Source organism: Stegostoma tigrinum, chromosome 16 (genome assembly GCF_030684315.1).
Source record: "Stegostoma tigrinum isolate sSteTig4 chromosome 16, sSteTig4.hap1, whole genome shotgun sequence".
NCBI classification, from domain to species: domain Eukaryota; kingdom Metazoa; phylum Chordata; class Chondrichthyes; order Orectolobiformes; family Stegostomatidae; genus Stegostoma; species Stegostoma tigrinum.
The window spans coordinates 8764569-8792004 of record NC_081369.1 but is presented as its reverse complement, the minus strand read 5'-3'; the positions used below and the strand labels follow the sequence as shown (position 1 = coordinate 8792004).

At 44.9% G+C, this 27436-nt stretch overlaps 1 protein-coding gene across 2 annotated transcripts in view; it reads left to right on the top strand.

The window, feature by feature from the left end:
- exoc3l1 (exocyst complex component 3-like 1) overlaps nt 1-27436 on the top strand; it is a 93360-nt gene that overhangs the window by 20561 nt on the left and 45363 nt on the right. The window contains exons 1-3 of one of the 2 annotated variants that reach the window (XM_048546720.2): nt 4169-4284; nt 12818-12978; nt 16080-16299. In XM_048546720.2, coding sequence (XP_048402677.1) covers nt 12823-12978; nt 16080-16299 — 376 coding nt within the window. In that variant the 5' untranslated portion in view covers nt 4169-4284; nt 12818-12822. Of the gene's footprint in view, nt 1-4168; nt 4285-12817; nt 12979-16079; nt 16300-27436 lie in introns of those variants that run through there. The other variant, XM_048546719.2, reaches the window with a different exon arrangement.

The window sequence follows — 27436 nt, the reverse complement described above, 5'->3', positions numbered from 1 at the left end:
GGCTCAAACTGCCAAAGCCCACATTCACTGAATGAATAATAAAGCCACTGACTCTTCCTTCTTCCTCTTTCTCGCTCCCTGCAGCTCCACAAAAACAGCAGTGTCTCAGTGCTACCCTGAAGCCTAGACTCCAGGCTCAATTTTCCACCATCTACAGTCATTGATTTCAGCTAACTCCATTCCCGGTGTGCACATTACGTGTCTCCCTGATTGTGAGTAACAGCCATACCTTAGCTTCCTCTCACGGCCAATTCCAAACAGTTTCTTAAGGATACTGTGATAACAAGGTGTAGAGCTGGATGAACACTGCAGGCCAAGCAGCATCAGAGGAGCAGGAAGGCTGACATTTCGGGCCTAGACCGTTCTTCAGAAAAAGGGTCTAGACCCGAAACGTCAGCTTTCCTGCTCCTCTGATGCTGCTTGGCCTGCTGTGTTCATCCAGCTCTACACCTTGTTATCTCAGATTCTCCAGCATCTGCAGTTCCTACTAAACCTCAAGGATACTGTGTCGTTTTAAGAATCTTTTGATGATTCATAAAACCTCAAGATGCATTCAGTGACGGTAACTAATCCGTTTTCTTTAATATGTTACCTGCCTGCCATTGTTGACCTTTGCAGTCCTCCTGCTCAATATTGATCTTTGCTGCAGGATGATTTCAACAGTGTGATTTCATTTCCACCAAGTGATACATTACCTACAGCATTCTGCCAACTAGCTACTTCATTGCTGGCTGCCTGCTGAACGTGCAGGAGAAATGAAATAGCTTGCAGCGACAATGTGACTGATGTGTCTGTGCCCTGTGAAGTTCTTGGCTCACTGTTGGGTGCTGTGTATGAATGTGTCTGTGTATGGGTGTGTGTATGTGCATGTGTGATTGTGTGTGTACCTGTGTGTGTGTGTGTGTGTGTGTGTATGTTTGTATGTGTGTGTGTGTGTGTGTGTATGTTTGTATGTATATGTGTGTGTGTGTGTGTGTGTGTGTGTGTGTGTTTGTGTGTGCGCGCGCACGCGCTATGGGATACAATGGATTTAACCCTGGCCATTCAGCCTTGGGAGATATTTTCACTTCCAGTTCACACTGAGAAACTTGTAGGTCTATGTTTTGAATCTGACTTGCTCCCTGTTTTGTATTTAAACCAAAAAGTGCACTGAGGTTGAACCGTTTGGTGGCCCTTAGTGAACTTATAGTCTCCCTCTCTGTCTTTCTCACCGTAACTTCCTCTAATCCTCTGCGATCTCTGCCGGATTTATTTTGTTTCATTGTCAGTGACCATATCTTCAACAGCTTAGCCTCCCTGAACATCCTGCCTCTCCATCTCCTCCTTCAAAAAACTCCTTAAAAACTCTTCTCAAGCCATGGTTTAGGTCACCCGCCCTAATCTCTTCTTATTCCAATTTGACAGCTGTACTTAGGGAGGATATTCTGAGGAGTACTTCCAGTGAAGTTACTTGGATGGGACTGAGAAATACAAAAGTGATGATCACCTTGTAGGGATTGTCTAAAAACACCACCACCTCCACCCTCACCTCCCCCCCCCCCCCCACACCCCACCGCAACCACCAACTCCCCACTGACAGTAGCCAGTGGGAAATTGAGAACCAAATTAATATGGAGATCTCACTTAGCTGTAAGAATGATAGGGTTTTATTGGTAGGAGATTTTTACTTTCCAAACATAGACTGAGCAATTCTGGTCTCCCTGCTATAGAAAAGGTGTTGTGCAACTTGAAAGAGTTCAGAAAAGATTGACGAGGGTGTTGTCAGACATCACTGGAAAAGCTCAGCAGGCCTGGCAGCATCTGTGAAGAAATCAGAGTTAACCTTTCGGGTCCGGTGACCCTTCCTCAGAACTTCCTCATCCTGAGGAAGGGTCACTGGACCTGAAACGTTAACTCTGATTTGTTTCTTCACAGATGCTGCCAGACCTGCTGAGCTTTTCCAGCAGCTTCTGTTTTTGTTCCTGATTTACAGCATCTGCATTTCTTTCAGTTTTTATTAAGGATACTGTCGGAATTGGAGGGTTTGAGATAAAGGGTGAGGCTGAGTAGGCTGGGGCTATTTTCCCTGGAGTGTCAGAGGATGGGGGGTGACATTACAGAGCTTTATAAAATCATGAGGGGCATGGATAGGATGAAAAGCCAAGATCTTTTTCCCAGGGTAGGGGAGTCCAAAACAAGAAGGCATGGGTTTAAGGCAAGAGGTGAAAGATTTAAAAGGGACCTGAAGGGCAATTTTATCACACAGAGGGTAGTGCATGTGGGAAATTAGCTACTGGAGGAAGTGGTGGAGACTAGTACAATTACAACATTTAAAAGGCATCTGGATGGGTATGTGAATAGGAAGGGTTTAGAGGAATATGGGTCAAATGCTGGCAAATTGGACTAAAATTAATTTAGGATATCTGGTCAGCATGGATGAGTTGGGCCAAAGGATCTGTTTCAGAGATAGTAGGAACTGCAGATGCTGGAGAATCTGAGATAACAAGGTGTAGAGCTGGATGAACACAGCAGGCCAAGCAGCATCAGAGGATTCTGTGTTGTACAACTCTGAGGTTGAATATCAAATTTTTGTCTTATAAAGCACCTTGGGACATTTTATTATGCATACAGAAACCATACATATTCAGATTGCCGGGTAATGCTTACAAATGTGTGGTGTCAAATGGAACTTTACATGTTGAGAGTACAAAATGCAATTTGGTTGCAAAAGCTACTGTCCTATCAGTTAGCAATAAAGTAAGATAGGTCTTTTGGGCACAATGACTGCTGAACCTCAAAATCCCTAAAACTAGCTCTAGATAGACGAAACCCTACCTTGGGGGTGTAAATTTTTAAGTTATAACTTATTGTGTATCGATCATGTGGGAAACCCAGCAAGATATTTTTGAAAGGATGAGCTTTCGTACAATGCAACCAGGCTAAAATATTTATTTACAATTTGAATAATATACTGAAGCAGACTTATAGTATTCATCAATGTTTGCAAATTTAAAACAAAAGAGAGACAGTCCAAAGGTCTGACATTGATTCCTGCTGCACTTGTTGGAGTCTCAGACAGGAGCTACGTAGGAGAAGCACTTTATAGAGACCTCTTCAAACCAGCACCTTGTAGATGCAATGTGAAACCTGGAACAGGACCGTGATGGTGGTACTTCAATAGATAATGTTCCTTTGATGCTAAGGGAAGCATTTTGGGCAGTTGAACAATTACTTCTCAGGTTAATGAGTCAAAAACCCGTTATTTTTTTAACGGTTCCATAGATAATAGGATGGATATTCGCAGCATTAAAAGACAGAACCAGCTGTCTCTTACCGAACCCAACTAGTTTTCATGCTACAGCCGGATTGCTGCCCCAGACGTTATGGGAATCTGTCCCAAATTATGTATTGAAGCCAAGGGTAATGGGAAAAGGCAGGAAAATGGGGTTGACGAATATCAGCTTTTCGGGGTTTATAAAATCCTGAGGGGGATGGAAAAGGTGAATGGCAGGTGTCTTCTCCCTAGGGTGGGGCGTTTCAAGACCAGGGGGATATTTTTAAGGTGAGAGAAGAAAGACGTAAAAAGGCATGAGGGGCAATCTTTTAACAGAGAGCGGTTCATGTGTGGAGTGAGCTTCCTGAGGAAGTGGTGGATGTGGGTACAGTTACAACGTTTAAAAGACATTTGGATAGGTACACGAATAAAAACTTTTTGAAGGGATATGGGCCAAGTGCAGGCAGGTGAAAACAGTTTAGTTTGGGATTAGGGTTGGCATGGACCGATTGGACTGAAGGGTCTGTTTCCATACTGTATGACTCTGTAAGCCATGATCTCATTGAATGGCAGAGCAGTCTGGATGGGCTGAATAGCCTACTTAAGCATCTCTAAACTGCCCTCTGCAATCACCCAAGAAGCTACTCAGCTCTGTGGCAGCTCGGGATGGGCAACAACCGTTAGCCTTGCCAGTGATATCCAAAACCCGAGAAAGAATAAAGAATAAATATTTGTCCAGAGACTGAAGCAGCGCTGTACCTGACCCAGCAGCCGTTCGAGTCAGACAGCTACTCACCAACATTGTGTGAAGCACATGTTAAAATAATACTGAAAGAAGGAGGAGCCCATAACGGGTCACAACGGCAATTCAGGTCCACCATTTTTTCCCTGTGTTTATTCCTGAGGTGCTCAGTTTGGGCCGTGCACCTCAAATGGAATGTGTTTACCTTACAGTTGATGAATAATGGAAGCTTGCTGTTAAATGACAGCCCTGATGCTCAGAAGATTGATGAGGCCCCCCTGTTTATAAGGTAATGTGAGCATATTTGTTCCACAGCCTGGATGTTCTATGATTATATTCCAGCTTGTTTCACTCACTGTTCTTCAGAAGGCTCTGGACTGAATGTAACCTGTGGTGATTTTGCCCCTCTCTGCTTCAGTTCCTGTCGTTAATATCAAAATTACCAACTAGCCCTTGCCCTCCAATAGATGTGCAATATTAAATGCAAATTTGAAGTGAACCTGCTACGTGAAAGCTCAGTTTTGAAGTGAAGGGAGGAATATGGCCAAAGGTTATGGGAGAACACTACTGCAAATGCTAGAAATCTTAAATAGAACAGTAAATGCTGGAAGTATTCAGCAGCTTCTGTGCAGACAGAAACCGAGTCAATACATCAGACTGATGATCCTTTATCAGGACGGGAGAGCTTTAAGCTGGCACAGTGAAATTTGAAAAGGTGCAGAAAAGAGGACATTGCAGGGTTCAGAAGGTTTGAGTTAGAGGGAGATGCTGAGCCGGCCAGGGCTTTTTTCCCTGGAATGTCGGAGGCTGAGGGGTAACCTTATAGAGGTTTATAAAATCATGAGGGGCATGGATAGGATGAATAGCCCAGGTCTTTTTTCTGGGGTGGGGGAGTCCAAAACTACAGGTCATGGGTTTAAGGTGAGAGAGGAAAGATTTAAAAGGGACCTAAGGGGCAACTTTTTCACACAGAGGGTGGTGCGTGTATGGAATGAGCTGCCAGAGGAAGTGGTAGAGGCTGGTGCAATTACAACATTTAAAAGGCATCAGGATGGGTATATGAATAGGAAGGGTCGAGAGGGATAAGGGCCGTATGCTGGCCAATGGGATTAGATTAATTTAGGATATCTGGGTCAGCATGGAAGAGTTGGACCGAAGGGTCTGTTTATCTGTTGTACAACTCCATGACTCTGACACAGGTTTTAAATAAAGCTGGAAAAGTTGGAAAGAACCAAAGTGGCAATTTGTGATTGAGCGGAAGGCAGGAGAGATTAAATGACAAAAGGGTTTAGGATGCAAAGTGAAAAATAAGTAAACAAAAAATAGTTCCAGTCAGTTGAAACATCAGAAGCATCATCAACAACTACTGTCCAACACACGCAAAGAAAATGGGAGCAGCGGTTACAACCTGAAATCATGAACTCTGGAAGACCGTGACATGCTTTCCTTCAAGATCCTGTAAAGGGAGGCTGTACACACAGGGTCAGGCTGCAAGTGGGGCAGAGGAATAGAGTTCAAGAATCCTCGGGCAAATGGTCTCAGTGGAAGTTTCTGCAAAGTGACCATCCAGTCTATGGTTGAACTTTGCAAAGTGCAGGAGTCCGCGTTGGGTGCAGTGAATGCAGGAAGCCAAATCATGTGAAGCACAAGTGAATCACTGTTGCAAAAGGAAAGGAGTGTTTGTGGAATACTGAGGAGGGAAGAAATAATTAGAACTGGAATTAGCTTTAGTGTCACGTGCACTCAAATGAGTGCAGTGAAAAGTTTGCAATGCCAATGCTTCTGGGACCATCTTAGGTACAAGATATTTAGGTACGGATGCTGCAAATTCGAAAGAATGGAAGTCCAGCATAAGAATAAAAGGGAAAAACGAAGTACTCGAATTGGACTCCTTTTCACCCAAGTCTGTGCCAGCACTGAGCCATCAGACTGCACTGGGCCAAGCCTCCAGGCCATGCTGGGCTTCAAAACGCAAGGCCTCGCTTCCAGTGCACAAGGGCCTTGTCTCCCTGCGCCAGCCTCTGGTCCGTTCCGAGCCTCCTGCGCCGGCTTCCCCTGGGATTTGCCTGTGATGGCCTCCAATCCAGGAGTCACCTCCCCCATTCCCCTCCGAGTAAGTTTAATGTTAGAAGTTTTGAAAGAAAGGAGAGAAAGCAAAAGAATAGGTGGAGCAGGCTGGCTGAAGCGTCCCACTCTGCCGCCATCTTGGGTCTTACTGCTGTATAGGACATTGTCACGGGAAGGGGGTTGAGGAATATACCAGTGCGTTACAGAAGACTCGTTTGGGGTTGACGTCAGAGTGGGGATGACCGAGGATGATCTGTTGAATGTGAAGCCTGGTAGGATGAGTGGCTGAGGACAGGGGGAAGATGGAAGGGTAAAATATTGCGTCCATACGCCCCCCTCCCCTAACTGAAGGCCCACCCTTCCCCCAATCCTGTCACCCCACATTTCCCATGGCTAATCCACTTAGCCTGCTCACAATGGGCAATTTAACATAGTCAATTAACAGCTTTGGACTATGGGAGGAAACCCACATTGACCCAGGGAGAACATACAAACTCCACATAGACAGTCGCCCAAGGGTGGAATTGAACCCTTATAACTGGCTAACAGGCATCTGAAGCTGTGATTGTACAAGCAACCTGCATCCTGAGGTGTCAGGCCTGGGGCCTATAGGAGCTTACAGGAAGTTAATGCGAAGTTGACTGATCTGTAACATAACTCCATATACCAGTCTTTGACCCTTAGCCCTTAGGACCTTTTGTTTGATTCATTCTCCATTTTAAACATAACAATTGATCTGGCATCAATTGCTATTTGCAGAAGAGAGCTCCAACTTTCTGTCACTCTTGGTGTGTAGAAATGTTTCTGAATTTCATGCTTAAAAGTACTGGCTCGAGTTTTTAAGACAACGCTTTCTTAACTCGCAACAAGTGGAAATGGTTTCTATCTATCTCATCTCCCCTTAATACACTGCAAACTACACTCAAATTTCTACTCCCTTTCTACAGTTGAGGGATTACAACTTCAGCAGCTTAATCTTTGAAATCAGATATTATTTTAGTAAATCTATACTCTATTCCTTCCAAAACCAACACATCCTTCTGAAAATACGATGCCTGGAACTGCACACGGTAACTCCAGGCGTGGTCTGACCTGGCTGGACTTTTTTTAAGACTTAGATGATGCATAAGTTTTATCCCCTGACATTATACGCCAATCACTGTCACTGGGTCAAAATCCCGGAGGTGCCCTCTCTAACTTCATTGTGGCTCTTTCTCTGGATTGCAGTGGTTCAAGAAGCCAGCCCACCACCTTCTCAAGGGTAATTAGAGTTGGACAATAAATTCTGACCCAGCCAAGGACGCTTGCATTCCATCAAACAAATTAAATAAAAGGAAGTATTTGTTTGTTCCTGGATGCTCCTGGATAATCCTGGTGGATTGTTGATACAAAAGCCTGAAGGACTTTGATCTCAACGGGCATTCCTGAATAACAAAGATTGAGAACCTCAAAAGAACCACCTGAGAAATAGCACCCTTCCTGTAGGATCATTCTTAATATCTAATCCTCCCTCCTTTGATTTCTTGAGGTCTGGTCATTGAGTTCACTTTGAAACCATGGTCACTTGGCTACCCTGTGGATGTTAGCAACCCTTCCTCCTTACCATACCCTCCACCATCAGCCCCTGTGAAGCACAAGGGTCAACCCTTTCTGAGTATGAGGGCTGGAGGCTGGAAACGGAATCCTACATGGTTGAATATTTTACTGGTTTATGGTTTATTGATTGTTTTGAGCAATTAGAAGGAGAGATTCATTTTGTTTATTTGTGCATGAGGTGTGGGTGTCACTTGTACAGGACACTGGTGAAGCCTGTCCTGGAGTACTGTGTCCAGTTCTAATCCCCGTGTTATCGGAAGGATATTATTAAAGTGGAGAGGGTCCAGAAAATATTCCCCAGCATGTTGCCGGGAATGGAGGGTTTGAGATACAAAAATAGACTGGATAGTTTGGGACTTCTTTTACTGGAGCTGAGGAGGTTCAGGGGTGACCTTATTGATGTTTATAAAATTACAAGGGACATAGATAAGGTGAATTTATTCTTTATTCATTTGTGGGATGAGAGCATCACTGGCAACATTTTTACACGGAGAGTGGTTCATGTGTGGAATGAGCTTCCAGAGGAAGTCATGGATACAGGTACAGTTACAACACTTAAAAGACATTTGGATAAGTTCATAAATAGGAAATGTTTGGCCAGGAGCAGGCAGTTGGGAACTAGTTTAGTTGGGAACATGGTCGCATGGACTGGTTGGACCGAGGGATCTGATTCTGTGCTCTATGACTCTATGCCTGGATCAGCATTTATTGCCCACCTCTAGTTGCTGTTGAGAAGGCGATGGTGAGCTGCCTTCTCATCCCACTGCAGTCCATTTAGATCAACCTCCTAGTGGTCCTTACACTAACCTCTGCCACTGTAGTCAGGGTAACCTTGTTTCCAGCGCCTCTCTTGATCAAGATCCCCCATTCTTCCTTACAGTCCATTCCCCTCTCCCTACCATCACTAACACCCATCTCCTCCTCAGCCAATATATCAGAAAGCTGTTATTGTTTCACCTTCAGCCAGATAACTGAGCAACTGAAACCTAGACTCAATGCTTTGATGTTATAAGCAATAACCACCTGAGGCAGAGTTTCGGAACACCTGAAGTCTGCGACAGGATTGGGTTCCCATCCCTCTCACACAATGCCTTTGGTAAGCCAGTGTACTCCTAAGCAAGGGACAGGGGCACTTATAGGTGACTCGGTGGTTAGCACTGCTGCCTCAAAGCACCAGGGACCTGGGTTCGATTCCCGCCTCAGGCAACTGTCTGTGTGGAGTTTGCACATTCTCCCCGTGTCTGTGTGTGTTTCCTCCTGCAGCCCAAAGACTTGCATGTTAATTGGGTTGGCCTTGCTAAATTGCCCTTTGATGTGCAAGCTGGGTGGGTTAGCCATGATAAATGCAGGGGTTATGGGGCTAGGAAAGGATGTTCCTCTGAGGCGCCATGCAGACTCAATGGGCTGACTAGCCTTTTTCTGCATTCCAGGGATTCAATGATTTAGTATGTTGAGTTTTAGCTGGGATTGGAGACAACAATTGACCTTATTAACTTTATTTAGGAAGGGGAGCTGCAGCTAGAGTTCCTGTACCTGATATCCCTACAATTGCCCTTCTTGGTGAGTGAGCTCTGTCATACTTTCTGTAGCTGCATAACCAGTGACGCCACCACTTGGTAAATACCCGTTAATTTTTCTACAGTTTTGAAACACCACCTTGGTGGTCGCCTTGCCAGCCCTTGGGGATTGGTCTCATCGTCTCTCGCTGTCTTCTTTCAGGCTGGCCCGGGCCTAAGTCCGCAGGCCTTAACCCCTCAGATAGTGAGTAAAGTGAGTCAGTGTCTTCAGGAAAGGAAGGGAGGAAACGAGCAGGAAATAATTAATGGGAAAAATAACAGAAACATGCCTGATATACGCACACACAAAAAGACAAATGAGAGGATGTTAAGTCAGTCTGAATTATTTTTAAACTTGCTTTGAAAAGGCAAATATGATTTCCTTTCTGTTGAGGTAACTGCAGATTGTAACCCATTGTTCCTGCAGCTTTTAAATATTTTTGTTTGCTATTTCAATTTAAATCTTCAGTTTCTTTTAATTGTTGTTAGGGACCTAGACCTCCTGATACTGTTGAAATGTTTACATTCCTCACACATTGCTCATCCCCAAGAATTACATGTTTGCAATCTCTACATCTCAATGGGACCAAGTCTGCTCTTTCACCTCTGGAGGACAATAATGTCAGATCTTGAGGTGCCACCCATAATAATTATGTATCCGTGGGAGAGCTGTTTGCTATCGGAAAGATGTTTTGAAACTTGGAAGGGTCCAGAAAAGATTTACAAGGATGTTGCCGGGACTGGAGGGTTTGAGCAAGAGGGAGAGGCTGAATAGGTTGGAGCTTTTCTCCCCACAGCGTTGCAGTCTGAGGGGTGACCTCATAGAGATTTATAAAGTCTAGAGGGGCATGGACAGGGTGAATAGTCTTTTCCCGAGTGTAGGATAGTCCAAAATTAGGAGGTATAGGTTTAAGGTGAGATGGGAAAGATTAAAAAGGGACCTAAAGGGCAACTTTTTCATGCAAAGGGTGTACGGAAAGAACTGTCAGAGGAAGTACAATTAGAACATTTAAAAGTCAGCAGGATGGGTACATGAATAGGAAGAGTTTAGAAGAATATAGGCCAAATGCTGGCAAATGGGGCTCACTTTAGCTCAATTTAGGATAACCAGTTGGCATGGAATGGTTGGACCAAAGGGTCTGCTTCCGTGCTATACATCTCAATGACAGAAATGCTTCATGGGTCAATTTAGATGACACTTGGACGGGTACACGGATAGGAAAGGTTTAGAGGGATATGGGCCAAATGCAGGCGAATGGGACTAGCTCAGTTTAGGAAAACTGGTTGGCATGGACAAGTCGCCATGCTGTATGACTCTAAAAAGCCAAAGATACAGCCGCAGATCAACTAGATGGAGGGAGTGAGGTGCATTCAGTGATAAACAAGCCCAAAACAAACAATGTTTTGCCATCCAGAGGGAGAAAGAGTTCCAGAGGAGATGACAACACTCGACACAGCGAGCATTGTTCCTTGGACAGCAGGTAGACCCCAGCATGAGAGGAGACTACCAAAACTAGAATATAGATTTTATCCAATTGGCAACAGAGTCATTGCAGAAAAGCCAGCGAGATGTGATGGAGATGCGGACATGTTATGATGGAAGCTGAGTACATGTGGACCTGAGTGTTGGAGAATCTACAGCCATTGGATAAGATTCTATCACATGGACTCTGTACAGCACATGGGTCACCTGACTGGGGGTGGGTGCAAGTGGTTGGTGGAGGGAGGAGGTGGGGGTGGTGCGGTGCTGGATAGTGCAAGTTGCAAAGCATGACACATTAAACGGTATGATACCATCACCAAAATCTGTCCGTTTGAGCAATGTTCCTTCAGCTTGAGATGTGACAGGAAAGGATGAAAGAGACAAGGGAATCCAATCCTGACGGTGCTTTACACCCAGGGCTGAGTTTCATCTCATTGACCATCAAGCAAGGTGCAGAAAGAACAATCTACTCCATCCTGTTTACGCCAACATCTAAGTTGTGTTTCTCTGCTGGTACCCTCCACCTCGATTCAATTCTTTACCAAAAACTGCAGATGCTGGAAATCTAAAACAGAAATAGAAAGTGCTGGAGAATCTCATCAGGGCTGACAGCCTCTCTGGTGAGCCAAACAGAATTAACATTTCACGTCTGATGTGATTCTCCAATAAGCTTGATACTCCGTTATGAGGATGAGCAATTACAGGGATATTAGGCTTAGGAGCTCTATCTGCTGTTCCCTTCAGTTGGGGCAATTACAAGGATATTAGGTTTAGATGCTCTGGCTGCAGCTCCCCTCAGTAGGGGTAATTACAAGGATATTAGGCTTAGGAGCTCTATCTGCAGCTCCCCTCAGTAAGGGCAATTACAGGGATATTAGGCTTAGGAGCTCTATCTGCTGTTCCCTTCAGTTGGGGCAGTTACAGGGATATTAGGTTTAGATGCTCTGGCTGCAGCTCCCCTCAGTAAGGGCAATTACAGGGATATTAGGTTTAGATGCTCTGGCTGCAGCTCCCCTCACTTGGGGTAATTACAGGGATATTAGGTTTAGATGCTCTGGCTGCAGCTCCCCTGTGTGAATAAGGCGAATGAGGCCAATTTTCATCCCCAACCCCATGACACCAGCTAAAACTCAATGCAATACGGCTCGAAATGTCCCTGTCTCTGTGTCTCTGCGGCACGTTGATGAATAAAAGCATAGAACAGGACGGATAGGAACCTGATCATTTATTCTACATAACGCTTCCTTATTGTGCTTTGTTGTTCTTTTGTTTTGACTCTAACTTCCCACAGTTGAGTCTCGGATTCCTTCAGGGGTGGGTGCTGCTTCAATAAGGCCTCACTCTCGCTCCCCTTGCAGCGTTCCACTCTTCACTTGAGATCAAAAAGTGACTAAAGCTGCGTGGCTGTGGCAGAACCAAAGAATCCCTACAGAAGCAGCTTGTTTGGCCCATCAAATCTACAGCAACCTTCTGAAGAGCTTCCTACCCAGGCCCACCCCTGTATTTCCCATGCTAACCCACCAGGCTTGCACACTGTGGGCAACTTAAGCTGATTAATCCACCTAACCTACCTATCTTTGGACTATGGGAGGAAATCCACTCAGAATGTGCAAACTCCACACAAACAGTTGCCCAAGAGCAGAATTGAACCTGCGTCCCTGGTGCTGGTAGGCTGCTGTGCTAACCACTGTGCCATCCCAGAAGCCAGCTGGTCCTTGTCCAACAGGTTATTGGTTATTGGTGTAGCTCAATGAACAATCAAAGACAGTGTTCAGCTTGTACAAGGAAAAACATCAAAATGGAATTGAAGGATCCCAGTCATACAGAGTGTTAAGGAATGTTACGCACTTGATTAGTTTACATTGTTATACTTTTGGGACGTTGGGTTCTGTGCACTCGGTACAATGAAATACTGACTGATCTTTGTCATTGTGCATTAGCTGTTAGTGACCTTGGAGACAGATGATGTTCTTATTCTGCCTTTTGCAAGTAAGGCTTGTATTATCAGCTGGTTCCAGTTAATCAGGATAGTCATTAGGGTATTTTAAATCGAAATGAGGCATTTCTATTAGTAGAAAGAGACGGTTGGTTTGAAGCAGCTGTCTGCTCTGATCTTCCAGATGATATGTGGCCCGAGCTTGAGAAGGCTGAAAAACTGGCCCGAGGAGCCGCATTGAAATGGGCGTCGGGAATCTTCTACCATCCAGATCAGCTGGAGAGATTGGGCCAATATCGCAAGAGAGAGACACAAAGAACCTCCTCTGTTCAGTCCAGGTTAAAGGCAAGTATGCATTTGGACCAGCATTTGCTGGTGCCTAGCCCAGGCTGACATGAGCTCTATTGTGTTCAGGAGTGTGTGCGTTATAGGGGGATGGGTCTGGGTGGGATGCTTCAAGGGGCACCGTGGGCTTGTTGGGCCGAAGGTAATAAAATGTGAGGCTGGATGAACACAGCAGGCCAAGCAGCATCTCAGGAGCACAAAAGCTGACGTTTCGGGCCTAGACCCTTCAGCAGTGAGGGGGATGGGGAGAGGGAACTGGAATAAATAGGGAGAGAGGGGGAGGCGGACCGAAGATGGAGAGAAAAGAAGATAGGTGGAGAGACTATAGGTGGGGAGGTAGGGAGGGGATAGGTCAGTCCAGGGAAGACAAGAGAGTTGCAATGGGAGAGAGATTCCCTGAGGTTGGTCCGGAGGGTAACTTCTTCAGGTTAGGCATCCCTGGAAGAGGCTTCGCAGTGAGGTTAAAATAGTATCAGAGATAATGGGAACTGCAGATGCTGGAGAATTCCAAGATAATAAAATGTGAGGCTGGATGAACACAGCAGGCCAAGCAGCATCTCAGGAGAGGGTCTAGGCCCGAAACGTCAGCTTTTGTGCTCCTGAGATGCTGCTTGGCCTGCTGTGTTCATCCAGCCTCACATTTTATTATCTTGGGCCGAAGGGCCTGTTTCCACACTGTAGGGAATCTAATCTATAGCCCAAGTCAAGTTTCTGAAAAGCCACTTCCCATTTCAGGCATCACAGGAACTGTTCCAGTTCCCTTCTGACTCTTTCATAAGGTCAATGTTTCTGAATGGGCTGGCAGTAAAAATTATGTTGCTGACTGTGAGCCTGAGTTTCACCTAGAGATGAGCTTTCCCCTCTCTTCAATTCCATTTTTGTTTCTAAAATATTCACCTAATGTTTTCTTGCTTTCAAATAATTTTTCTATCTTATGTGAATTCCAGTCATGATTGCAGGAGTGTGTGTGTGTGTGTGTGTGTGTGTGTGTGTGTGTGTGTGTGTGTGTGTGTGTGTGTGTGTGTGTGTGTGTGTACATTTGTGTGTGTACATTTGTGTGTGTACATGTGGGAGTATTTGTGTGTGGGGGAGTGTTTGAGTGTGACTATGGGACTATTTGTGTGTGTATGTGTGTGTGTTTGAGTGTGACTGTGGGAGTTGTGGGTGCATGTGCACAAGTGTCTGTATATGTTATTGCACGTGGAAATTAACCAAGAACAGGATTGGATGAGACTATGATGCCTGACAGTTGCATAGCCCAAGGACACCCAAATTCTTGGGTCTGATCCCTTCTTTAAGCTTGGGTAGCTGCCACCATGTAATATGCTGAGTTGGGGTTGTGTAGCAAGCGTGAGTCAGGGACAGAAATCATGTGCCCAGAGATCTGCACCTAGTTGCTTCCTAATTGAAGGTGCAGTCACGTACAGCATGCAACAAGGCCATTTGACACATCAAGTCCATCCTGATCCCCATGGAGCAATCCAATCAGCCCCAGTTGCCTGTTCAATCAACATAGACCTGCATCTTTGCCCAAGTTCTGAACTTTGCATTCTCTAGTCCTAGTTTTTATTGTGCCTACTTTAACCAAACATGTCCATCATCTTATAACACGTCTATCATATCTCCTCTGAATCTGGTTTGCTCCAAACAGGACAACCCGAGCATCTCCAACCTAACTGTGGAGCTAACTCCCTTATACCTCGTCAATGGGCCCTATCAATCCTGTCAAAGATTGCTATCAATTCCAGAGAGCACAATTCTGCTCTGACTAGTCAATGTGAAAGTCGGGCAATGTACTGGGTCCCAGTGAGGCAGCAGTGCCTTTTGGGAGAAGGAAAAATAATTGATTTAAATAGTATTAAAACTTCAATTATTGGAGAAATCCCACTGCCTCACAGTTACTTTATAATTGCCTATGTCTGATTGGTATAAGACAGAAGAAGAAACTGAAGTCGAAAATACCATGACCATAAAGACACTGAGGCCGTCACAGTGCGGAGGGTCAGATTGAGAAATGCTGGGCCTACGACCCCAACCTTTGACCTGCTTTGCCTCAGAATCAGAAATGTGAATTTTCAAATTTCATATGCATCTATTCCACAAAGTGAAATCTTTCAGAAGACTTCTAATTGAGGGATGGTTCAGTAATGTGCATCCTGTATCTCCAAGGAACATAGTGGAAAAATTAATCTGAATGTCATCGATTAAGTTGATCTAAAAGCCAATCTTGCTCTCTTTGGACTTTTCCCTTCAATGTCAATCACCAAGCCTCCCTGATCCAAACTCTTGAGATGATTTAACCTCATGATGTTAGGAAGGACATTCATAAATTGGATGGGGTAGAGTGGAGGTTTACTTCAATGGCACCAAATGGTCAAGCAGAGAGATTGGAGGAAACTGGGATTGCTCACCTCTGAGAAGAAGATGGAAGATCTCAACGGCAGTGTTTCACCATGTGGAGGGACTTTGATTGAGACAATAAGGAGAAGCTGTTTCCACTGGCTCAGGGAGACACAAACTTAAAGATAATTTGGAAAATCCCCAGAGGGAAAGGCTGAGATAACATGGTGTAGAGCTGGATGAACACAGCAGGCCAAGTAGCATCAGAGGAGCAGGAAGGCTGACATTTCAGGCCTAGACCCTTCTTCAGAAATTCTTCACTTTAGAAAGTTGTTATGGCCTGGAATACACTGCAAAAGATTCATAAGTTCCATCCAAAAAGGATATTACTTTTCTACTTGAGAAAGAAAGTTCTGTAGGATTGTTGCGAAATAGCAGAGGAATGGGACTAATTGATTAGCATTTTAATGGCCAAAATAGACATGCTGGGTGAGATGGCTTTCTTGTGTGCTTTACAACTCAATAATTTTGGGTGAAGGAGCTTGATGTCCTGTCAGTGCCACGTCTATAGTTTAGGCTGCCATCGCGACTGACATTGGCACTGTTGGTCATTCGGCCACTGAGTCAGTTGTGTATAGTCTGTGAGATTATTGACACTATGAGGTTTGACACTGACCTCCAGCAGGAGGGCAGCTCTTCAGCTTTTCTGTCTCCAAGTGTAAAATAGAATCCAATGTCAGCATTTCTCTCTCTCTTTGCAGTCTGCTGTTCAGTCGTATCTGGAAGGGGTCGGGACAGGCCTTGGGCAGCTGAAGGCTTCTCTTGATGATGTCAGGGCAGTGCGCCGCACCCTGGTTGACGTCTGTGAAGACTGGCAGAACAAAGTCAGTGGGTTTGAAGGCCTGGGGCAGCTACGCAGCCTGGTTTCTGACCATGTCCAGTTGGCTACTGTAGTGCACAATTTACAGCAAGTGTTCTCAGGTAAGGAAGCCCTGTTTACACTGTCAGTATTACTGGCTAATTAATCCTCATGCTAAAGGGCACAACATGCACACTCTGATGATGGTGATCTCAATAGGCCACTACAGGTAACCTCATTGCCCTGGGTGGGATGATATAGAGTCCCTACGGTGTGGAAGCAAGCCATTCAGCCCATTGAGTCCACACCAACCTTCCGAAGAGCGTTTCAGCCAGACCCGCGGTCTTCTGAGTCCAAAGGGATGGGCTGACCAATAAGCCATGGTTAATACTTCGAAGGGTAGCCATGTTAGCATCAGTAATGTATAGGCGGGTGGAACTGGTATCTATTGCCCATCCTTAATTGCCCCAGAGGGCATTTAAGAGTCAACTGCATAGCTGTGGAGTCACATGTAGGCTAGTCCAGGTAAGGATGGCTGATTTCCCTCCATTGGACCTTAGTGATGGCAATGAGCATTTGTAACAGTTAACAATGGTAACATACTTGCTATTAGGACTGCATTTTATTCACCATCTGTCATGGCAGGATATATGAGCCAATCTCCCCAAAGCATTAGACTGGGCATCTGGATTCCTGGTCCAGCGACATTACCACTATGCCACCCCTTTTCCCGTAAATTTCGATGGTTGAAAAAGCTCACTCATCTCCTTCAAGGAAGGAAATCTACCATCCTTACCAGACCAGGCCGACATGCAACTCCAGACACACAGCAGTCATATCCGACCAACAACACCGCAAGCATCACCGCTATCATCCTTGGGTATTTCTGACCCACTGGGAGCACAGACTCACCAAAGATCGAGTCGCATGGCTTCAAGTTAAACATGGGCAAGGAAACCTCCTGCTGATTACCATATACCGTCCTCCCACAGCTGATAAATCAGTACTCCTCTATATTGAACAACACTTAGAGGAAGCGCTGAGGATGGCAAGGGCACAAAATGTACTCTGGGTGGGGACTTCCAATGTCCACCACCAAGTGTGGCTCAACAGTGGCTCTACTGATCGAGTCAGTCGGGTCCTAAAGGACATAGCTGCTAGACTGGGTCTGCAGCAGGCGATGAGGGTACCAACAAGAGGGAAACACATACCTGACTTCATCCTCACCAATCCGCCAGCTGCAGATGCATCTCTTCATGACAGTAATGGCAAGAACGATGACTGCACGTCCCACCTTCACATTGAGAATAACCTCCATCGTGTTGTGTGGCACTATCACCGTGCTCAATGGGACAGACTTCACACAGATCTACCAACTCAAGACTGGGCATCCATGAGGCGCTGTGTGCCATCATCAACAGCAGAACTGTATTCTAGCACAATCTGTAACCTCATGGCCTGGCATACCCCCCACTCAACCATTTCCATCAAGCCAGGGTATCGAAGGCATGCCAGGAGCAGCACCAAGCATACCTAAAAATAAGGTGTCAACCTGGCGAAGCTACAACATAGCACTGAGTTCCCTGAGGAGCTCCTGCAGAGATGCGCTAGAGTTAAGATGACTGACCTCTAACAACTTTCCAGGTAGGAGTCCTGGTGCACATCGGCATCAATCTGTGGTAAATCTGTGCGTTGCGAACACTTTTTACAAGTCAGACGCAGTGATGATCAGAACTAGCGGGTATCAATGCCCTGATCTTGGATGACTCCAGGACACCCTGTGGCTTGGGCCGATTGAAAAGCGGGCATCAGTTACACAAAGCTCATGGTTGCAGCAAAGCTCAGGCATCCCCTGTCTGTTCGCGATGGCAGAGGCAGGGAGCCATGTCTCCAGCCCCTCTTCCTGTCTCTGAATGTTCTGACTTTGGGATGCTGCTCATTGGAGAGTCAGTCTCTTCATTGAACTAGTCTTTGCATTCATGGTGAAACATAGCATTGAAGCATGGATGCACGTGAGATGAACTGGCCCAGCTTGAGTTGAGGGGCAGAAGGAGAGAACACATAGACAAATTGAGAATAAGGAATTGTTTACTGGAACATCTTGCCTGCCCTACTCAGATGGAGGTGCACTTTCTTTCTGGGATCCATTCTCGGCAACACATTTCTCTTCGTAGGAACATCAAGTGAGTGTTGGCCTCCCAGTCGAATTGTGCAGGATATTGACCTTTGGACTGCCTGTCAGTCCTGTTCACAATACTCCTGATGTACCCACTTGCCAGTGGATGAGTTGGCATCTTGTTCCTTTATTTTTGTGGGTTTGCCTGGTCCAGTGGATTCAGTCCCAAGCACCCAGTGAAGCAGTCAGACTGGGAGAGTCAGCAAGTCACTGATTGATGGCTTGCCCATCTTGTGGTGGATGGTGGCTAGCCAGGGATGCCACAATGATCCCTTCCTTCATTGGAGATGACAGTGGGGTGGTGAATGGGACAAGAAACAAAGATGAGTTAAAATGACATGTAAAAGGGGATTTAGAACCTTGACCAAATACCCATTTATCCTACCTCTAGAATGATTTAAATAGAGAGTCATAGTCATACAGCACAGAAACAGACCCTTCAGTCCAACCAGTCCATGCCGATCAGGATCCCATATTAAACTCGTCCCAACTGCCTGCACTTGGTCCATTTCCTTCCAAACCTTTCCTATTCTTGCACTTACCCAAACATCTTTTAAATGTTGTAACTGTACCCGCATCCACCACTTCCTCTGGAAGTTCATTCCGCACACAAACCACTCTCTCTTTAAGATAATTGCCCCTCCTGTCATTTTAAAATCTTTCTCCTCTCACTTTAAAAATATGTCCCCTGGTCTTGAAATCCCCCATCCTGGAGAAGAAACACCTGCCATTCACCTTATCTACATCCCTCATTTTTTATACACTTCCATAGGATCACCTCTCAGCCTCCTATGTTCCTGTGAAAATGTCCCAGTCTATTCAGCCCCTCCTTATAACTCAAACCCTCCATCCCCGTCAACTTAGTAATAAATCTCTTCTGAACCCTCCCCAGCTCCATTATATCCTTCCTGTTACAGGGCGGCCAGAACTGGACATAGTGCTCCAGAAGAGGCCTCACCAGCACCCAGCACCCAGCACCCAGCACCCAGCACAGCCTCAACATGACATATCTCTAACTTTTTCCAGTTCTGATAAAAGGTCATCGATCTCTCTCTCTCTCCCTCCCTCTCCCTTCCTCTCTCTCTCTCTCTCTCCATGCTGTCAGTCCTGCTGAGCCATTCTGTTTTTGTAAAACCCTCTGAAATCCTGCCAGTTGTTTACTCCCCACCTTCTGGATGCACTGATTTATTGCTGCAAGTTCATCTGATGCCCTTGCAGCTGGTGCTTCCTTTGCTTTTCCTGTTTTAAAATAAAGAAACAAATATTTGCCCGCAGCAGATTGTCTCTCTCACAGAAAGATCTGCAACCGAGACAAAGGACCTTTATTAAATTATTTTAGTCCTTCTACAGAGGGACAGCACTGACCGGCATTATTTTCTGTAAACATGTGACCAGAAACACATTTATATTCTTATCTCCCAGTCACTGAGGATTCATATTTTCGTCTGATTGACGTTAGCAAAGCACACTATCCCTATGCAGGAGCTCGACAAACTAACAACTTTTTTCGAATCTAATCAGCATGTACAATGAGAGCCTCTATCTCTTACTCCTCCCCAAATGACCATTTCCACACTGACGTTCTAAGGAGCTCTCTTGTTAGAAAATAATTCCACTCCTGTGATCTTTTCCCAGTTCTCCCACTGCCAGAGATTAACCATTGAGTTGCCAGTTAAAGTTTCTACTGCTCTCTTTGATGTGAGCTGCTGACACCAATCTCACTGAAGTGTGAAGCCCCCGGGATTAGATTGTGGATGTCAACGGAATGTCTGAACAGCCTTGACCGATGCAATATGTAGGAAAACCTTTGGACAAACATTTCGACTGGAATCTGATTCACTCCACGGTTGTTCCAGTTTATTTGCTTGTGAGCTGAATCTCACTGAATTCGAATCGGTCAGAAATCCCGCCAAGGCTATGAGCCAAAAGTTCGAAAGTGTGACAATCTGCGCCACTCACTCTTTTACCCCAGTTCACTTTTCAGAGCGACGGAAAGGTATGGAGGCGGATCTCCAAGGAGGGGGAGATCACTGAGAGACAGCCTCAGCTATTGTAAGAGAGCTAGCAGCTAAGGGGGAGGCGATGGCCCAGTGGTATCGCTGAACTGTTAATGCAGAGACCCAGATAATGTCCCAGAGACTAGGATTCAAATCCTGCCACGGCAGATGGTGCAATTTAAATTTAATGAAATATCTGGAATTGAAAACCTAATAATGACCATGAGTCAATTGTTGGAAAACCCATCTGGTTCACTAACACCCTTTAAGGAAGGAAACTGCTATCCTTGCCTGGTCTCGCCTACATGTCACTCCAGACCCATAGCAATGTGCTTGACTCTTAACTCCCCTCTAGGCAATAAGGATGGTCAATAAATGCTGCCTAGCCAGCAACATCCCTCATCCTGTTAATGAATGAGAAAAAGTCAGTTCAAGTAGGCATCTCATGATAGAGACAATCATGTCAAGCACTGAGATAATCTATACTTCAAAGACTTGGAATTCTTCATTGTAGAGGCTGGGTCATAAAGTATATTCAAGGCTGAGATGGATTTTTTTAAAAATGTCATCTATTTTTCTAACCAACCTGTTTAGAGATGTTATGACACACCTCTGGAAGAGGTGGGGCTTAAACCCAGATCTCATAGTCCAGCATCAGGGACACTACCACTGTGCCACAATTAAGGGAATCAAATATTATAGGGAAAAGTCAGCAAAGTGGAGTTGAGGATCAACAGATCAGCCATGATCTCATTGAATGGCAGAACTGACTCGATGGGCTAAGTGGCCTGTCTTTGCTCCTACATCTTATAAGTCTTATGGACTTGAGCAAATGCCTTGGGTGGACACTCATTGGTGCACTGTTGGCCGTGCCACCCCATGGAGGAGTTAAACTGAGGTCCTGCCTGCTCTCGGAGGTGAGAAAAAAAATCTGAATGCACTATTTAAAGCAACAGCAGGGCATTCAATCCAATGACTTGCTGAACATGTCTCATGCAGGTAGTAGACAAAACTATTGACCCACTTTTTAATTTCAACCCATGAGGCCTTGTTGTTGGCTTGATATATTGGCTGCTGTATTTTTGACATTATGACTGTATCTTCACTACAATACATTCATTACGAACTGTTTGGGGCATCCAGATGATGTGGAAGGCTGTTTATGAATGTAAATCTTAGAATTCTGACAGTGTGGAAGTAGGCCATTTGGCCCATGGAGTCTCCACCAACCCTCTGAACAACATCCCAACGAGAGCCAGACCCTTCCCACCTTATCCCCATAATCCTGCACATCCCTGGAAACTATGAGAAATTTAGCATGGTCAATCCGCCTAATCTGCTCATTTTTGGACTTGAATATGTGGGTGTGTGTGTTGGGGGGTGGAAGGGGGTGTTGGAGGTCTGATGCGGGGCGGGGGAACCCGCATAGATACAGAGAGAAAGTGCAAATTCCACACAGGCAGATGGTGGAGTCGAACCCAGGTCCCTGCTGTTGTGAGGCAACAGCACTGACCACTGAGCGAACATACCACCTGGTAAGTCTGAGAAGCTGTTTCTGGACACTGACAGGGCTTGAATGTTTGGGCTCAGTTTACGAGACCAATGCTTTCTTACTCGGTCACCACATCCTCTCTTACTTTTTCTCTATCATTAAGTGTACTGCCATGGATACTGGTCCATATTTAGCACTGCTAAATAGTGTAGGAACCTGGGTTCTCAGTGCCCATGCCCTTCACTGCAGGTTCGGCAGTGTTGAAGTTTACTTCAAGGATTCCAAGTGCTGTGAGTATACAATGTTGTGACTTTGGCAGTTAGTCTGCTGTGGGTCTGCGAGTTGCACACGCCTTCATCAGTTGGTTTGCTTTCTAACTTCTAAAGTATTTTACAGTCTTAAATAAACTAATCCACAAATTTAATTTGAGGCATGGAGCTGGATAAACACAGCAGGCCAGGCAGCATCAGAGGAGCAGGAAAGTTGGCGTTTCGGGTCTGGGCCTTATTTTTCCTCAAGAAGGGCCCAGACCCGAAACGTCAGCTTTCCTGCTCCTCTAATGCTGCCTGGACGGCTGTGTTCATCCAGCTTCACACTGTGTTATTTCAGATTCCAATGCTGGCAGTTGCTACTATCTCAAAGTTAATCCAACCCTGGTTATTAGAACACTGTCTTTGACATGATGTGGTGAAGGTCAGTGGAAAACATCATGCTGCTTGGAGTGAGTCCACCTATAGGTAAAAGATGTGCTCAATGGTTTTAAAATGTGCTAACGTCTGGGCGAGGAGGCTCATGTTCAAGTCCCAGCTGTTCCAGACGTGTGAAATAACATCTCTGAACAGGAGCATTTGAAAATCTCTGTAAAGTGCGCAAGACAGCCCTTGTTCATTACAGTGTCAATATGTGTTGAAATCACAACTTGCTAGCAAGCAGCCAAATACATATCAAGAGGCCAGTTTAACTCACAAGAGATAGACAAGGGACTAGGATGTGTGCCAAATTGGCAACAAGCAAGGAAAGGCATCAGAGTGTATTGTCAGACTGTGCCTAGTTTAAGCTGAGGGACAACAAATCTCTAAACAGAACTAAAAACGTTTAAATAGCTTTTGGAGTGATGATTTCTACTTAGGGAGGCGTGCAATGCAGAGAAACCAGACTTTGAGATTTGTTTAGTAATTTGGAATCGAGGTCTACAGAAACCGACCATGTCAAGATTAGCAGCTGAAGGGTTAAAAGATTCCCGAACGATAAGGACTACATTTGAAAACCCAAATCCAAATCTGATAGCGTTTCCACATTCGTCAGAATTCACACCATTTAGATGGAAGCTTTCTGAATCCGTGTTGTCAGCAGTTACAGAGAAAACGGCCTCATGCTCTGATTTCTTGGGTGCGGAGCTAGCAAGCAGAATTTGCACAGATCCAACCCCATTGAGGCTTTCCAGAGACATTTGCTAGAAAAGCCCATGATATAAAGTGTCAACGAGCCAATGGAGGATAGAACTAAGTACCGGGCAACCCTCGCAGTTTAACTGTTGGCGCAATCACTTGAACACCCAGATATGGTAAATCATGTGGAAGATGTGGCTTTCTGCTCGCACCAAGGAAAATGACCAGATTTCTATCCATTTTTCAAGGCATGTGGCAGCAAAGACCATTGGCAGAAACCATTCACTAGAGCAAAGGCTGACGAAGCCACATAAAGCTCTGTGATGACCCAAACAGACTGTGCACCCAGAGCATCTTCCAGCTACAATGAAGAAGAAACAAATATCCTGCCGAGAGCAAATATGTAAAATGATGGAGAAACCAGAATTTGACAATATACATGATGAGACAAAGTATGGGTGAGCACATGTTTAACACGGTCTTGTGGAAAGCTACAAGATCACCACATCATTTGCAAAAAATCAAATTCAAATGGAAGAAAATTGGTGACTGTTATTGGCTAAGATTGACAAAGGGGTAAATGCCATTATAATGCCCCTGAAAGATGTGTACCCACAGGCAGGGCAAACCATGACCAAACCTGTACATGTAAAACTTTCAGCTCACAATGGTTCACCATTTCCTTGTTAAAGATTATCAGTGATGGAGTGCAAACAGAATCAATTCCCCTGCACATCGCAGATATTCTACATCACAAACATCACTGGATCAACAATTACAGGTACACTGGTATGTCCCACATTAGTCACAATCCATGATCAAACACCAAATACACAACCCGAAACTTGCAGCAGAGAGTTTAAGAAACATTGCACACAACCAAACATGAAAGGAGGACAGAACATTTCACTTGTCTTCTGAATTAGTGAAACTCAAATATCAGCTCACTGCTGCAGAGATGCAAATAAGCATTCAGGAGGAAAAGGGCTAACAATTAGGTCATGATCAATCCAAACATCAAAATAACAGCTCTTGGAGGTATCTCTGATTGGCTCGTAAAAGGAAATGAAGAACCTGAAGAGAAAGAAAGGCATCAATGTATTTAAGAGATTGTTAGTGTATGAGAAGTGCACCTTGGGTATACAAGAGATCAGGCTCCGCAGGAGCAACTACAGAAACATTGGCTTCTAAACACCTTTAGTGAGAATAATTCTACCTATTAAAACAGGTGGAGATTTACAACTCACAAAGCTGCAAATCACTTAGGACACAGACCTTTCAGAATAAATAATAATATCTTGAAAAGCATCCATATTATGGTAGAGGAGGTGCTGAATATCTTAAAATGCATAAATGTGAATAAATCCCATGGACCTGCTTAGGTGTATCCCAGAACTTTGTGGAAAGCTAGGGAAGTGATTGCTGGGCCCTTTGCTGAGATAAATGTATCATCAATAGCTACGAGTGAGGTGCCGGAAGACTGGAGATTGGCTAACATGGTGCCATTTTTCAGAAAAAGTTGTAAGGAAAAGTCAGGGAGCTGTAGACTGGTGAGCCATCAGTGGTGGGTAGATTGTTGGGGGGAATTCTGAGGGACAGGATTTACATGTATTTGGAAAGGCAAGGACTGATTAAGGAGAGTCAACATGGCTTTGTGTGTGAGAAATCATGTCTCACTGACTTGACTGAGTTCTTTGAAGAAGTGACAAAGATGTTTGATGAAGACCCAGCTGTAGGCATTGTTTATATGGATTTCAGCAAGGCATTTGACAATGCTCCACATGGTAGATCAGTTAGCAAGGTTGGGTCACATGGAATCCAGGGAGAGCTAGCCAATTGGACACAAATTTAACTTTTACGTAAGAGACAGAGGGTGGTGGTGGAGGGCTGGTTTTTGGACTAGAGGCCTGTGACCAAGTGGCATGCCACAAGGATCAGTGCCAGGTCCACTCTTGCTTGTCATTTATATAAATGATTTGAATGTGAATATAGCAGACATGGGTAGTAAGTTTGAGGATGACACCAACATTGGAGGTGTGGCAGACAGTGAAGAAGGTTACCTTAGAGTACAAGGGACCATGATCAGAGGGACCAATGAGCCAAGGAGTGGCAGAGGGAGTGTAATTTAGATAAATATAAGGTGTTACATTTTGATAATATAAATCAGGATAGGATTTATACAGTTACTGGTAGAGCCTGGGGAGTGTTGCCAAACAAAGGGGCCTTGGGGTATAGGTGCATAGTTCCTTGAAAGTGGAGATGCAGGAGGACAAATTGGTGATGAAGGCATTTGACATGCTTGTTTTCAATGGTCAGTGCATTGAATAAAGGAGTTGGGATGTCATGTTGCAGCTGTTCTGCGGAAGGGTCACCGGACCTGAAACGTTAATTCTGATTTCTCCTTCACAGGCGCTGCCAGACCTGCTGAGCTTTTCCAGCAGCTTTGTTTTTGTTCCTGATTTACAGCATCCACAGTTCTTTTGGTTTTTATGCTGTGAAACTTGAAAGGGTTCAGAAAAGACTTAGAAGGATGTCACCGGGGTGGGAGGGTTTGAGCTACAAGGGGATGCTGAAAAGGCTGGGGTTATTTTTCCTGGAGCAGTAAAGGCTGAGGAATTGACCATATAGAGGTTTATAAATCATGAGGGACATGGATAGGGTGAATTGACAAGGTCTTTTTCCCTGGAGGAATGATCACCGGACCCAAAACGTTAACTGTTACTCTTTTTCTTCACAGATGCAGCCAGACCTGCTGAGCTTTTCCAGCAACTTCTGTGTTTGTTCTTTTCCCCAGGGTAGTGGAGTCCAAAAGTGGAGGGCACAGGGGTTTAAGGTGAGAGGGTATATATTTAAAAGGGACCTTAGAGGCAACATTTTCATACAGAAGTTGGTGCATGTGTGGAATGAGCTGCCAGAGGAAGTGGTGGAGGCTGGTACAATTACAACATTTAAAAGGCATCTGGATGGGGACATGAATAGGAAGGATTGAGAGGGATACGGGCCAAATCCTGGCAAATGGGACTAGAATTAAGTTAGGATATCTGGTCGGCATGGAAGAGTTGGACAAAAGAGTGCATTTACGTGCTGTGTAGCTCAATCACTCGAAATAAACATCTCCAGTAATACTCTACTGAAGGAGCGCAAGCAGGGTATGGAGAAATCCGAACAATAAATGAACAAGTGTAAGAGGACCAAGCTTCCTAAAAAAAACAAAATTGAGAGATTTGAGAGTGAGCCCAGTTGCTTATTAAAGGAGAACCAACAGAAGGTTAAAACCTTAATAGAATTATAAGAATCTAGAGTAAAAGTAGAAGCTACGAAATGAGTTGGAAGGTCTTGAGGACCAAAACATGGCTGCAATGCATCAGAATAAGAAAATTCTGGGGCAGCAACTGAAAAGTCCTATGAAAGAAAGACATAACAACATCTCCTGTTTCAATTGATGGCATTTCAAGACTAAACCACCATCACAAGATATGGGCCTATTAGCAAGGTACTTATACATTATGTAGGATCATGGGCTCAATTATTATTGTAATTGGTTAAACTTTCTTTTGGAAAGGAGGGGAATGTTGTGTGTGCACCTTGCCTTTCATACAGTAAATAGAAGAAATGTTGGGAGCATTGACATACAAAGGAACCTGGGCATACAGGTCCTCAGAGCTCAGAAAGTGGCAACACAGGTGGATAAGGTGGTCGAGAAAGCATACACTATACTTGCCTCCATCGGTCAGGGCACTGGGTGTAAAAGTTGGCAAGCTGTGTTACAGCTGTACAAAACTGTAGTTAGGCCACATTTGGAATTGTGCTGGCAGTTCTGGTCACCGCACAATCAGACGGGCGTGGCTGCTTTGGAGAGGGTGTTTTGGAGAGATGTTACCTAGCCTGGACAGTTTTCGTAATGAAAAGAAGCTTGATAAACTCAAATTATTTTCACTGGAAATACGGAAGCTGCGGGACGTGCTGATAGAGTTCGACAAAATTATGAGAGGCTGAGATAGGGTGGATAGTCAGAGGCTTTTTCCCAGGGTGGAAAGATCAGCTACAAGAAGACACAGGTTCAAGGTGAGAGGGAGAAAGTTTAGGGGAGAAGTGCGGGGGAAAATATTTCACACAGAGAGTGCCTGGAACACACTGCCAGTGGAGGTGGTGGAATCGGGCACATTAGCAGTGTTTAAGGCCTATCTTAGTAGATACCTGAATGGG